This window comes from Solea solea, chromosome 9 (assembly GCF_958295425.1).
Source record: "Solea solea chromosome 9, fSolSol10.1, whole genome shotgun sequence".
Taxonomy (NCBI): Eukaryota; Metazoa; Chordata; class Actinopteri; order Pleuronectiformes; family Soleidae; genus Solea; species Solea solea.
In genome coordinates, this window is record NC_081142.1 from 10,759,253 (window position 1) to 10,774,731 (window position 15,479).

The window sequence follows — 15,479 nt, forward strand, 5'->3', positions numbered from 1 at the left end:
GTTAACCAATCATTTAAAATGTAAACCCTTTAAGAATTCAATCCTATTGTCAAGAAATCTGACACTGGTCTAGTTCAGGGATGGTTGATATTATAAAAAACACTCAGTGACCTTTTTCCACATAGAAGATTAGCCCTAATGCCTAGGTTGAAGTATTCAGAGGTCAGAAATGTAACACAACAGTTTACAGGACATAATACTCAATCTTTTCTATTCAACTCAGAGGTGAAGGGTATAGCCCTTGTTGAACATGGAAGAATAGCCGAGACACCTGGGTTGAAGTATTCAGAGGTCAGAAATGTAACACAACAGTTTACAGGACATGTTACTCAATCTTTTCTATTCAACTCAGAGGTGGAGGGTATGAGTGTTAAATCTCACCATATAACTAGACTAAATAAATCTTCAATAACAGATTCTTAACTATTTAGAACAAAAGTCTCAACAAGGCAATATTAGAAATGAAGGGTTTAACATACCAGTTTATTGAAATGTCCAGTGGTAGAAAAATACAGCCAGGAAGTTATATGACACACAGTTGATGTGTGGGAGCTTCTGTTAAGCAGTCCAACTCCCCGGTCACTGGGAGCTCTGTCCCTTATATCCAAGATATCCCACCAGAATACAGACACTTTACATTTACATATCCATTGTGATTTACTCAGGAAGGCTATTTCCTTCTGGGGACCTTTTACTCACCATGGGGTCTTTTCACATGACAATTGAGCCACCTTGACTTGTCTACTTCCTGCACTGAGACACACTTCAAACAAGACAATGTTTACACTTCAGAGTGGTGGGACTGTCCCCACTGATGAGGTTTGAACCTAGTTGATTAATTCAATCAAAGAGCAGAATATACAGAGTGATGACGTTTCGTGTAGTGTCTACAGGGTGTGGTCTCACTGTCTTACAGTTTCCCCCCTTTGGCCCCTGAGAGGCATGTGGAACAAAACGATAGGGGTCAAACAGAAAATTGACAGTTCATAACCACACCCATAATTCCATCATTTCAGTCTTTGCAGATCTGGCAGTTGCAGGGGGCTGAGTACCAGGGCAGAGTGTGTAGATGAGCTGGACAGCATTTCCACTGTCTTCTTGGCCAGGTTGGCCTGTACCTGGGTGCCTCCTCCACAGAAATGGTCCTCCCACCAGGGAGAGATGTCTAAGTCCAGGGGTACTTTTTGGTACTCTGCCGAAAAATGTTGATTTGACCCATGGAAAAGTCCTCAGTAACTTCCAGGCAGAAACTGTGATTTGCTGGACAGGTCAAACCCTCATAGGAAAAGAGTTCATTTCATTGGTAACACGCCACTGTGTATGTGGCACCTGAATGGCGTCCGAGTATCCATGTAGAGACTGGACACTGATGAGCTTGGAAAGGCTTCAGGGTGTTACAAGTGCATAGCTGGAAGTTTCATGACAACATGTGCGGGAAGTAAACAAGGTCTCAGTGTTTCTTAATGTCATATACCCCATGATGTGGTCCCATTTAATCACCTGATTCTTCACCACACTGCCTATTGAGCGTATGGTGGTGGAATTTGGATAAATCTGTTCTGGGTGAATAAGTGGAAAAGTGACAAAGAACCCAATACATCCAATACATTCATTATCAGCATACATCATTTAGGAAGACAACAGTTATGAATAATTGATATCTTTCATTTTTTCCGACATGACCCATCTATGGAGATCCAAAGAGCAAAGAAAAGCAGAAATGATTATTGATTAAGTGTACCTTTAAACAATTTACACTGGGTCATGTGATACCAATTTACCCACCAACTGTGGGTAATGCGTCAATCCATTGGTTCTTGTGCTGTGTTCTTTGTTTTGCAATGTTTTCTTTGATTGTACGATTTACTCGTAAAAACATTAGATCGTGGTTTGATGTTCAACATGTTGCACATGTCTTTCATTACCTGACCTTTGAAATGGCTGCCTTGGTCAGATGTGATTTGAAGAGGTGGTCCAAACAGGGTGATGATTTGGTTCGCTAACCTGTGCTACTGTTCTTGCCGTGTTGTTGCGAGTGGGGATGGCATCAACCCACTTTGAGACTTTGTCAATTATGACGGGACAATAGCAATACCCCCCCTTGGCACTGGGAAGTGGACCAATGAAATCCATCTGTAGTGCTTCCCCCAGACCTTTGGGTGGATTAGGTCTGCACAATTTAGTGTGGCCAGGTTTCCCTTGATTGTAGGCAGCACACACAAGGCCAGAGGCACACCAGCTGTCAACATCTTCAGTCATTGCTGGCCACCAGAATTGTTGTTTAATCAGAATGTAGTCCACGTAGCTTACTACTTCCCCTGTGTTGGCATGTGGACTAAGAATGTCTGATACGGCTTTGTGAAACGCACCCGGACTGATGTGTAGGCCCTGTGGCATCCTTTGCCAGGTGAACTGGGTGTGGTTAAAAGTGAAGGCAAGTTTCCGCTGGTCTTTTGGATTAACCTTGATAGACCAGAACCCATTGTTGATGTCAAGGACAGAAAACAAAGCTGCATTATCAGGTAATTTAGTCAGTATTGTTGCTGGGTTGGCTACAATAGGTGTTGCTTTTGGAAGAGCTTTGTTTAAGTGTTGATAATCAATACAAAGTCTCCAGTTTCCAGATGCCTTCGGTACTGGCAAACATGGGGAGGTGGCAGCTGAACTACATTGTCTGACTATCCCTGTAACTTCAAGCTCTTTAACAATGTCAAGTACAGCGGCTTCTGCTTCTGGTTTGATTTTGAATTGTTTTTGTGGTCGAGGCGGGGTTCCCTCAATACTCACTTCAAAATCAATGATGCCACAATCATGATCATGATTGGCCCATGCATCACTGTGTTTATTGATGAGCTGTTGTACTGGGTCATGGGTGGTGATGGACATAATGCTTTCACAGTTTCTGACAGATTTTTTCTTGGAAGATTTGTCTGTGATAACCTCAATCTGTTTTTCTAAACAGTGGATGACAAAGCCATGCTTTTCCATTATGTCCATCCCTAAGACTGTACCCTCGCTGTTAACAGGTAAATACCAGAACGGCTCTGTTAACACTATCACACCTAAATCAAGTCGGACTGGTTTTGTAAGGATCGCTGTCATTAAAGTGTCACCTATTCCCTTGATTTGAATGGTCTCATTTGTCAGGGGTAGTGGGATGTTTGTGCAGGAGCAAGCGGCACCGGTGTCAATCAAAATGTCTACTAATCGGCCTCCAAGATTAGATTTTACTTTTACACGGTTACCGCTGGAAACAATGCTCCCAATGGAGGCCACGCGTCCCTATTTTTGTTTCTTTATTTGTTCGAGAGCAGCGAGGATGTCTGAGTAAAGGCCACTCACATCTGTGTCCCTGATGTTAGTAGTTTCTGTGTCTCTCACACTATTGGTTTTTGAGTGGTCTTGCAGAGATTTACCAGTTGTTTTTCCGAATTTGAATTTTGACTGTGGGGCACCATGTAATTTGAAACAACGTTCTCTTTTATGGCCCGGACGATGACAATAGTCACAAATGATGACATTATTGTCTCCCTCAGCTACCCATTGAGTTGCGGCTACGGTGTGCATTTTTAGGGTTTTTGATCTCTGCTCTATTTTTGTGGCCCATTCAACGAATGCGTTGAATGTGTTATGAGGTGGGTCTCCGCCCATAGCTAACGCATTCTGAATGTGTGGTCCAGCATTATTGCGCAGCATTTGTAAGAGTATTGCATGGTTACGGTTGCAATCCTCTGCCCCACTGTATTCTCTAAAGGTTACCCACATACGCTCTGCAAACGCCTCAAAGGTTTCAGTATCTGATTGGTTAATTTTGAGGATTCTGTGCCACTCGGCCTGTGGTGGTCCTCTCATCTGAATTAAGACTTCTTTTATACGACTGTAAATGTCGTCAATAGATTCTCCGAGCTGTCTCTCAAGAATTGTTCCAGATCGGAGTTCTTGAGGGATTTTAGAGTGTAGCTCTTCTGGAATGGTAAGCAAGACTATTTGCCACACATCTCGGGGCTCCAGATTGTACACAGAAGCCTGAAGCATTAGTTTGTCCCAGTAAGTTTGAAACGGGCCGCGGCGAGGCATGATGCCGATTACTTCTCTGTGTTTTGACGTTTCATCACATGATAATGCTCGGGTAATGGTAGTGACATCATTATTTGCGTCTCTTACTGTTTTTACAACAGATATTTTAACAGATTTTCTGGGAATCGCGCCTGTTTTGAGACGAGTGTCCATTCGATTTTGGCTTTGGTGTTTTAATTGAGAGACGCACTGGGGGCTATATTCAGCCTCCATGAGTGTGGAGGTTGTAGGTCTTATCTCATTGTTAGTGTCATCCTGAGTTACAGGGCACCTGGTAATGAGAGTTATGTTCTCATCTTCACTGTCCTCCTGATTTTGGTTGTCTAGGCTTTTAAAGCTAATGGCAGCCTCTTTAATAGCTGCTACTGGAAAGCCAGCCTCACCACAGTAATCTTCCAGTTGGGAAGTGTAGCGCTTTCCTGAGTTTAGTTTTTGTTTCAATCGCTTAATTTCTGCATCCATTGTTTTGGTTTGTCTTGCCCAATTGACTTTATCATACTGGAATGCATCAATTTGTGCTCTCAGGTCTTTTAACTCTTCTGATCGCAGTCTTTCTAAACTTTGGATGTTCTCCAAAGTACGTTCTCCCTCAGCTATCGAGTTTAAATCATTGCGTCTAAGCAAATACATAATCGCTACAGGGAGATCGTGAAATTTATTTTTAGATTGTAGTGTGACACCTTTTGTTGAATACCAGTGAAGAATTTCACTGTTTTTCCATTGCAAACTTACGCCACGTTTGTGCAGACGAACTAACGTCTCATAGACTTGCAAACCAACTGTGTCCATTAATTGCTCATCTATCTCTACACTCGAACATCCCTGTCCTAGTGAGTTGTGTGTTGATACCTTTCCCCCCATCGGATTTCTACGGTCTCCGATCTATCAGTGGATATGTCGATCCGTTCTATACTATGTGTCTATATGTTTATGTGAATTTAAACTTTCCCTTAATCTTTATGAGAGCTGTAAGTTTGTACTCACCACAGAAGCTGTAGGAAGACACAGAGGAAATCACACCTCATTGTTCGATCCGCCGGAGTTGACTTCGCTCGCCTTTTGCTTGCTGCAATCGCGAGATCACGTCAGGGTCACCAAACTGTAGGGGAGGAAATATCTACTGCCAAGTAACAATCTCTCCCCAAGAAGTATTCTGTCTTTCCGGCGTTAGCAAGAGGTTTTCCAAAGTAAAGTAAAGTATAGTGAATATTTATTCAATCTGACTCCATTTAAACAACAATTAACTTTACTTTTAAATATTGTGGGAATTAAAGTTAACCAATCATTTAAAATGTAAACCCTTTAAGAATTCAATCCTATTGTCAAGAAATCTGACACTGGTCTAGTTCAGGGATGGTTGATATTATAAAAAACACTCAGTGACCTTTTTCCACATAGAAGATTAGCCCTAATGCCTAGGTTGAAGTATTCAGAGGTCAGAAATGTAACACAACAGTTTACAGGACATAATACTCAATCTTTTCTATTCAACTCAGAGGTGAAGGGTATAGCCCTTGTTGAACATGGAAGAATAGCCGAGACACCTGGGTTGAAGTATTCAGAGGTCAGAAATGTAACACAACAGTTTACAGGACATGTTACTCAATCTTTTCTATTCAACTCAGAGGTGGAGGGTATGAGTGTTAAATCTCACCATATAACTAGACTAAATAAATCTTCAATAACAGATTCTTAACTATTTAGAACAAAAGTCTCAACAAGGCAATATTAGAAATGAAGGGTTTAACATACCAGTTTATTGAAATGTCCAGTGGTAGAAAAATACAGCCAGGAAGTTATATGACACACAGTTGATGTGTGGGAGCTTCTGTTAAGCAGTCCAACTCCCCGGTCACTGGGAGCTCTGTCCCTTATATCCAAGATATCCCACCAGAATACAGACACTTTACATTTACATATCCATTGTGATTTACTCAGGAAGGCTATTTCCTTCTGGGGACCTTTTACTCACCATGGGGTCTTTTCACATGACAATTGAGCCACCTTGACTTGTCTACTTCCTGCACTGAGACACACTTCAAACAAGACAATGTTTACACTTCAGAGTGGTGGGACTGTCCCCACTGATGAGGTTTGAACCTAGTTGATTAATTCAATCAAAGAGCAGAATATACAGAGTGATGACGTTTCGTGTAGTGTCTACAGGGTGTGGTCTCACTGTCTTACAGTCATGTCTAATAATAAGAAGACAGTTAGTCTGATTTGTATGTTTAGTTTCTTTAGAGCTCACATTTCAGTCAGTTTTGATCAGTTACGCCTTCACATTGATTCATGACAGTGAAGATCATGGTCCTGTCTGCACATACAGTGTGCCTGGACACTGTGCTATCTGCAGCGAACCATAAGCGATCAGTGTAGATTTTCTTCTAAGCACTTCCTGTGATTGCCGTGGGGGCCAATTTTAAATAATGGGTTTGAAAAAAGGAGACCTCGGCATTTTCCTCTTCCAATCATCCGGAAAATGGGGACAGTAGATCTACCTCATTCATCTGGGAAATGCGTCAGGCTTTTCGGTGGTAAGTGGCATACAAATGCCAATTATAGGTTCACTCTTAACCCAAGAGAAAAGCTTTCTGTTTGCCCATTAATCTCACTACAATGAGGTTGCCATTTCCCCTTGCTGTCTCCTTTCTGTTCTTTGTCCACCCCAAGTTATACCTTTTTCATTCTCTCCAGTGCAAAACACTTTGGCGATTTGTTTACAAGTACTTTAACAAGTAATCTAGAAAATGACGTAATGGAAAACTTGAGTTAATTGTGCCACTTGGGCTTGATTCCAAGAGGTCTCTTAGAAGATGCTGTCAAGGGAACTGTATTCGAGTTAATCTTGTCAGCACCTTGAGGGCAGTGGAGGACAGGAGGTAAAAACAGTTGACATAGGTTAAACATGGGTTCAAAATATCAAAGAAGTAAAGGTTGTTGTGTTAGTTAGATATAACCTGGAGGGTAAGTTAGGGATTGTCTGAAGGAATAATTATAGCCACGGTTTATGTATGTGAAGTTTCCATGTTGTGATCAAGAATTAAATCACACGTAATTCTAAAGCTTCCCCTTTTGTATATTTTATAATAAGGAAAATAATTATTTTCTAATATCACTAATCCTCAAAGCTTCTCTGTTATACATTTTACAGGAGTAAGAGTTGTTAATGCTGGTGGCAATGAGCTGTTTGTGCTCCCATGGGCCTGCACAATCGAGTTCACCGGGTATTTTATGAGTCAGCATAAAGGGCTTAACATTTAGTCTTAAGTCATCTCCATTTGTGGTGCAAGATTAGTTTTATTCTTTGTTATCTTACAATGAACATGAAAAATCATCCTGATTATAGTAATCTGTTTCTCTGTGTTGACCTGTCTGTAGCAAATGGCCCAAAGCCATTTACACTCAAGACATTCATCTTTTAAATCAGGTCACAGTTATATACCTCTAAAAAGGTTAGTTAATATTCTAGAACAATATATTGTCCTGTACGTTTAAACCATTGCCAAATGAGTTCACACAATATCTATTAAGCATGTCAGCTCCACATGACTTCCTCTGTGTTTATATATCATGTTGGCAGCAACATTCCCATACTGTAAACAATAGCTGATGCATATTATACCATGGCAAGGCGGAAGCACAAGTAGGCACTAGTAAATCGAGCAACCTGTCCTCCAACTGAAATGTAACTATGGGTCATTATGCCAACTCCTGAATACATAGGGAAGTTTTTGGTACTGGTGGTTTTCAACTCAACTATGTACGTGTTAGTAAAGTAGTGAAGGGCTAGGCAATAAAAGTCTAACGTGTCAAACCCGTGTCAATCACAAGGCTTTAACCACTAAGTCAATTTCCGGCAGAAACCTCATTAAAGCTACTTGATGACGACACACCCATGTACCAGATTGCTGTTATTTATCCTACCACTAGGGGCGCCTATTTTTAAAACATATGGGTCGTACAGTAGGACTGGAGTTTAATCTCAAATTGAGACAGCTGCATACAGTTGTGGAAGAGAAGTTCCACACTGGTGTGGCAACTGCAAATTTTTTTTAAATGTTATTGTGAAAGAACATGTTACCCAGTACAATGTGACTAATTTTGTCTTCTCTGATGACAAATTAGGTCTTTGGCCGAGAAGAATAAGACATGTCAGGCTTCAGCTATACAGGTAATACTGTTGATTTAGCTTTTTTGCGGCAAAAAAGATATAGACTATCACAAGGCATTTCCTTTCAGCAGGAAATCAGTGTCAGATGAAGTAATACCATCCCCAAGTTCCCTTTGGTTTAGTGTTTCATTATTTGCAGCTCTTTTACTCTGGAATGCAGTTTATCTGTGGTTGTAAAGTAAGGGCAATATTCACAGATTACTGTATCATACCAGTGACAGTGAATGAATTTTCTTTGTTGATGTTGTCTCTTTTCACGCTGCATCTTTTTTCCATTTTCCATTGGTTTCTATGTTTTCCTGAACTTTTCAGGGAGTTTGTAAAGTTGACTCTGTAAAGCCCATTAAGACGTATTGCACTTTACAAATAGACTTGACATATGGCATGAGGAGCCACAGTCTGCCACTTAGCCTCTGTCACTTACTAAGTGACATCAAACTGGGACATAGTGCCTCTCGAACTGCAGCCACCTCAGCCACCAGAGATGGCTCCAGTCAAGACTAATATCTGGTCATGTGAAAACCATATTTTGTGGTTGGTTAGACACTGAAGTTGCAGTCCAGAGGATTGCTGTACTCAGTTCAGACATTATTTAATACTTAAAAAAAAGAAATGCTGACTGGACATGTACACCCCAGACAGGTCACCATACAAAGACACCATCCTAACCTGTATGGTGGCCCTGTGAGGAACTCATCACAGGGCCACCATACAGATTCAAACAACCTTTCACTCTCACATTCACACCTACAGTCACTTTAGAGTGTCCAATTGACCTCTGCATGTTTTGGACTGTGGGAGAAAACCAGAGAACACAGATAAAACGCACACGCCACAAGGAGAACATGCAAACTCCACACAGAAATGCCTTCTGGTTGTGAGGTACAGTGCTAGCCACCTCTCCGCCATGGGGCCCAAACCAATTTCATAAAATGTAAAACAGGGCTGGAGAATTTTGGACATATAATGTTGTCAAATGTGTCTGCTGCCATAGCTCAGTAGGATATATCACTATGACACACACTGAATTTCAAAATAGTACCACACAAATCCATTTTAAGATAAATGGTCGGATTTTTTTTTTATAATTCATTTTGATGGTAATATAATTTTAAACATGTCTGGTACATTCTGTGCTGGATGGAGATATCAGTGCATGAGCAGGTCTCTGTGTGTATTTTCAACAAAATGAGACTCATTATTTGAATTCCCATGAGCTAGAGAATTTTCAATCTCAGAGCAATCCCACACGGTTCAAACACAGCAGTGACATAAAAAATATGGCATAAGGAATGCTACTGGTGTCCCTCAAACCACTGTTGCTCATGGAGGGGAAAAAAGTGAAGAAAGTGTATATTTACATTATTTTTTACAGCAGTGACATGCAGTAACAATCCAATGTCAGAGAAGTAACAATGACATTTGTGTCAGATTGTGTTGTATGTCAGTGGTGTCTGTTCTCAGAAGGACGCCAATGAGTATCTATATTTAGAAGTTGTTTTTTTATTATATTGGAATATAAAAACTTAACTCAGTGTATAAAGTAGCACCAAATTCACCAGCATGACTGATACCATCAACCACCATTTTAAAATCCCCTCAACTTTAGTGGTAACTTTACCTCAGCTTATTAAAGCAGACAAACTTGTATAAAGCATGCTACAGGATAATCAAACACAGACAGATATAAGAGGATGCACACACACACACACAGAGTAAAAAAAAATAAGCAATCAATGACAGAGCAACAAAACTGCTCTAACATCAGCAAAAGAGAAGCAAAAAGCGAGCACAGCCATTTGCTGCAGTATTTTATACACTGAGACCTTAGCTCAGTGTCATGCTTTGTGGCAGACATTTTTGGAAATCTATTAATTCAATGTTTGTGCTGACGATTAGCTGCTTATGAGGTGTAAAAGGTTTTTGAGTTGTTGTTTTTTTTGCTTTTTTTCTGACCTGATTAGGAATTTGTGTTGACCTTCTGCATAATCAACCTCATACAGTTCCACACTTACATGATATGGTGAGTAGAAGTGCACAATAAATCATTCAAAGACTAATAAAAAAGATAATTGATAACTGCAGCAATTTGAGGCTGTGTCTTGATCGCCAGAGCATTATTCACTGTTGTTGTAAATGGAGTGAAGCTGTAGAAGGGTTTTATACCCCATAGAGCAGCTGGAAATTAAATAACTGTTGCGTCACTATTGGATACAGCAGTCATAAAGCTTAAGTAAGACAGTGGAGGTCAGTCATGGGACATTGAAAGCTTTGCTATTTTTTCAGTATGATCAGCAGAGGAGGACGTTCCACTTGGAGGCAGGGAGGGAGGGTGGGGAGGTTTCTGAAATGGTTCTGCCCACCTTGGTAGTCACAGTGAGGAGGGGCTTCCCTTCTGATGACGCCTTACTTGGTATCTCCTTCAGGACCATGGCAACAGTCTTATCTGCAGCCCTAGAGTCTTTCCCCTACAACAGTGAAATCAACAATGACTTGTGTCAGGACAGTTGGTCAACTCAATGTTTTTTAGTCCAGGGCATCTTATAGAACAGACTTTATCTTATGACGATGGAAATACTAAAGTGTGTGGTGCTGTCCCACAACAAAACATCAACTTGGGACATTTTCACAAGACTATGGTGATGAGACGAGGGTCACTGCACAATGTAGACAGTTAATTGTAAACAATGATGAGCATGGTTGTCCACGGCAGTATTTGTCCACAATATGATGACAGACTATGTCACAGAGCACACTATACAGACTGTATAATTTACTGTTTCACTTTCTACACTATCTATTAGTCACTTTCATATATGTAGTCCAACATCATGAGAGAATAAAGGAGGAGCCCGAATTTTTCTTCACTTAGTTCTGTCTATTATCGTTGAGGACAGGAGCTTTTTGGGAGGGTCAATTACAATTTTTCAAACACAACATAATAATAATATAATTGTAATTTGAAATAGTGATAAGTTGATAATTGTAGTTATCAGAGATATCATATCAAAGTTATAATAGATAGTTGATTTTTACCCATGATTCACTGAGTCTGCACCAGTTAGCACATGGTTGCAGACAGTCGACATGTCTGGTTGGCACAGAAATCTGTTAGTGTGTGAGGGGTAAAGACTCAGATCAGCAACAGACCCAACTGGACCTCAGTCGCAGTCAAACATGTTTGAATTTTTGAACTCTGCCTGTGTCAATGAGGGGATGTTTATCAGAAATTTGAAGATGTTGGAATACTGTGGTCGATGGTAGAATAATGTTCACTCTGCTTGTTTACATACTTTACATACTATTCGGGGTCAGATATATTCAGTCTGTCAAAATTTGAACTATATTACTTGATCTCCGTGGATTTAAACTGCACAGTAAACTGCCGGCTTGAATGCAGCACTAGTGCCGTTCATTTATGCAAAAACATTTCCTGCAAACATGATGGTGCAGACAAACTGAGACATGATGCCCGGAGCTCTAGTCTCTGTGCTCCCTCTGCATCTCTCTGCTTCATCTGTTGTGTTATACTTGGATCTGTTTTGGTTTCCTGGTCCCTATGCTCATGTTCATGTTCATGTCCCTGTTCCAGTTCCAAGTGTTTAAGGTATTTGTTTTTTCCCTTGTTTTTGTCTTAATCCTCTCCTCCTGCCTTTGGTCTGTTTTTGCCTCCTTTATTTTGTTTTATTTTGATTTAATTTCTGCAAAACTTATGGAAACTTATAGACGAAGGCTTCATTGTGAACACCAACCACAGACCACAGACAAGTGGCACAGCCACATTGCATAACAGTAAAAAAAATGTTTATATAACAGGTCAAATCAATTTAGCCAGCCTATATTGTCATTCATTCCATCTCCACTTTATGACAAATGCTGGACTGCAGAATCCACTGCCTTTTACTCATAGATTCACAGTTTACCCACAGCCACACGACTGTACATAACACACTCTATTAATCATCTGAAGAAGAATGGATGTGACAGAATGACCACTGTCACAGGAGACCACATATTTCATCTCAGCCATGGACTTGTCCTTCTGTAATTAAAATTTGCTGACCAGAGAGAGAAAGGGGGGAGGGAGGGAGAGAAAGAGAGCGCGAGAGAGAGAGAGGGAGAGAAGACTACACTTTGTCACATCCATTTGTGTGAAGCCTCCAGTTTAGACAGGACATTCAGACCAACCTGGAAGCCATTTTGGCTGCGTTTATTAAGCTTTTTCCACATGCCAGAAAAATGCATGTGCCCAGAGTTCCTTTGAAAGCCTAATGTTTTCTAATAAACTCCCCAATGCCACCTGAGCCCACTCAGTGGCTTAGACTTGCTCTGTATAAATGAACAACATGTTTTGCTAAAGCGCTGCCAGAAGCAAAGTGGCTTCACACGGCCAAGGATGAATCGGAAAAGCTCAGCATAAACATTTGTTAGTTTGGGTATTTTTTTTCTTCTTGAATGGCAGATGAAGCCAGTTGGGCAGTGCTGAATGTTCTTTCTATGCCGTATGCGCAGGTATTGTGGGAGCCACCAGTGCCAAGGATATTTTCCACCAGGCACACAGTCAGTTTGTGCTGGCTCACAGTCTGTGCCATGCTGCTCGCTTATTTTGGGTCAATCTTTTTTTTTTCCCCTAAACTGGCTCGTAATTTTCTATTATTTTTATAAATGTGTTGGCAGCACTTGGCAGAGTGGACAGCTGCTGAGTAGTTCAATTACATTTTACAACTTTTGTTTTCCTGGCAAACACAGTGCAATATCTAAGACAGGAATATGAATTAGCAACATCTGATTTAAGTGTCTCACATTGTTAACTCCACTAACAGAGCAGCGTCATACATGTGACTGTTCAGGAAGATATTAATTATTCACAACAGAGGAGATTTACAGTGGCATGTTTCAAATGGTATCTTGAAATCGTAGTTGTTGGTGGTGGCAGAGGACTTAAATGTTAATTATATCTCTAGGCTCAGACATTTTAATTACATCATCCCAGCTTCCAAACTAAGGCTTTTTCTGGAAAGTTAATCTAAGAGGTGCGTTTTACAGGCACTGATGTAAATCTGAAGATGAGTAAAGGTTATGCAATGTTGCTTCAGCCTGAAAGTGTGTGTGAGTGTGTGTGTGTGTGAAAGAAACACTGAGAATGCTTTATTCTGACTCAATAGATTGTCTCACTGAAGATTGTTTGTCTTTCTCCTAAATTGCTGCCTTCAGAGTCTCTGTGTACAGTCAGCTAGTTATAATGAAGAATCTGTCATCTAAGAAACCAATAATTGTCTGCTTCTTCAATTTAAGAACTTCTTAAAAGCTGAAAGTATGTTTTTAAGTGTCTGAACTTCCTTCCTTCTATCTTCAGACTTGGGACTCTTTTGGGGAGAAACAGCTGGTGTCAAAGTCAATCTTTGATTGACTGACACTTTATTGAATTATTGAAATTATTGAACAGAATTGACTGTTTTGTTGTGGAAAAACTTGTTTTGGGCCATATAGACCAGCTGTGAGAACATCATATCATCAGAAAACTAAGTTAATATAAATGTATCATGGGAAGTCACTGTAAGGGCATTATGTAAATATTGTATCTCGTGTAATGGAAATATTTTATCTTGCATTATGTTCTTACTGTTCTATGCTGTCTTTGCTTTTTGCCTGGATATATAAACATGTGACATTGCTATGAGACCTTTTTTGAGAAGCTAAAAAACCTTTACTTATTGTTCTGCTGACCGTTTCACACCTACTGCAAGGTTTCAATGACCCAGACACAACAGAGAGAAGTTTTCTGCTTTTTCCTAGAATAATTGTTGTCACATCTCCACATCCTGTCTGACACACCACTTTGCAAAGAATAAAATACAACAAACTACTACCAACCAGAACAATAAAAATGGCTGTTTATGTCAAAGGCTTTTGTGTACAGTAATTATACTGTGGAAATTCTGTTTTACTTCAACATTCACCAGAATCTTGTTTGACACCACAGATTAAAATGACGGACAGTCTGGGCGAGCCATGTCTTGGCAGTATTTAATCTCCAAGAAGCTTTCTGGTGTAGATGCAATGACACATGAAATCCAGTATAGATTATTTCATTAGTGTCCCATGAATGCTGCAGAGGAAAATGTGAAAGCAGTGCTCCATTACGAATGTAATTTTACTTATCATTAGTCTGGACAATAATGCATGCCTTTGTTGTTCGAGATGGATCACCTGTACAGATGTAATTACTACCTGTTCAGTTTATTTATACTACATTTATACGAACCACAATACCCCCCATTATCCCTAACCTTAACCATTACCAGTTAATGCCAAAGCCTAATGACAATTCAAATCTTAGCCCTTAATCAGTTGCTCAGAAATTTGGTTCTGCCTCATTAGGACCAGGTTTTGATACCCATAACTACTACTTGTCCTGACAAGGTCAGTGTTCATGCCAGAAATGTCCTACAGAGGTAACACATACAAGTACACACACACACACACACACACACACACACACACACACACACACACCGAGGCTGAGTGTGTAATAGGATCATTAGCACTACAGATATTAGAGCATATAAGCTGTAATACTCTGGATAAGCTAAGCTAACACCTATAAATGTTGCCGTAGGTCTTCAGTTTTATGGCTGCCATTTCAGCTGAGGCAGCTTACTTTCTGACACTATTTACTGGCTTTCATACACTATGGGCATTGCGTCTTATAATGAATGGGTAATGTTGGCAGCTATTCATAATATCACAGGAAACTGCAACCTGATGTTGTCTTAAAGTAATTTATAGAATCTGCCGTGATTACGGCTTCTCATAACTCTCTGTCTCGATTGCAGCAGCCTGCACTGTCTTTGCAGCGGTGCTATGTCAAAGACGAGAGATTTTTTTGATGATTGCCAACAAGAATCATCTTCTGATTTTTAAAAATCAGTACAACTACACACACACCATGGGGTGTCTCCAGGGGGTGCATTTATAACCCTCTCATGTTCTCAAAGTGGCTGATAAAGACTTGAAAAATGAAAAGTGACGTCAAGTCATTGCCAGCCTAATAAACATGTCGTAGCACTAGACACGATCTAACTCCTGAAGCCCAAAAACTGTAAATAGGCAAATTCAGATTCAGGTTACTGAATAATTGGGATTATTCTAAAATCCTCATTATTACAACCATGAAAATGCCTTTGTTTCTCCACAACAAACGTGCAGGCCACTGATCTAATTATAG

At 40.2% G+C, this 15,479-nt stretch overlaps 2 protein-coding genes across 6 annotated transcripts in view; both read right to left on the reverse strand.

Annotated features, from left to right (window-relative positions):
• Nucleotides 1–15,479, reverse strand: part of pex5la (peroxisomal biogenesis factor 5-like a) — a 76,062-nt gene that overhangs the window by 33,953 nt on the left and 26,630 nt on the right. For 2 of the 3 annotated variants that reach the window (XM_058637376.1, XM_058637375.1), the window contains exon 2: nucleotides 10,615–10,719. The exons of the other annotated variant lie outside the window; for it this stretch is intronic. In XM_058637376.1, coding sequence (XP_058493359.1) covers nucleotides 10,615–10,719 — 105 coding nt within the window. The remainder of the gene's footprint in view (nucleotides 1–10,614; nucleotides 10,720–15,479) is intronic. 3 annotated transcript variants of the gene reach the window in all.
• LOC131465070 (uncharacterized) lies at nucleotides 2,512–6,260 on the reverse strand. 3 transcript variants are annotated; one of them, XM_058637381.1, is made up of 2 exons: nucleotides 5,830–6,260; nucleotides 2,512–5,143 (listed from the first exon to the last, which is right to left on the reverse strand). In XM_058637381.1, exon 2 carries the CDS (start codon nucleotides 4,936–4,938, stop codon nucleotides 3,283–3,285), a length of 1,656 nt encoding a protein of 551 aa, XP_058493364.1. In that variant the 5' UTR covers nucleotides 4,939–5,143; nucleotides 5,830–6,260; the 3' UTR covers nucleotides 2,512–3,282. The 3 variants fall into 3 exon arrangements, with proteins under 3 accessions (XP_058493364.1, XP_058493363.1, XP_058493362.1); XM_058637380.1 differs by having other exon boundaries at nucleotides 2,512–5,176; XM_058637379.1 differs by having other exon boundaries at nucleotides 2,512–5,194.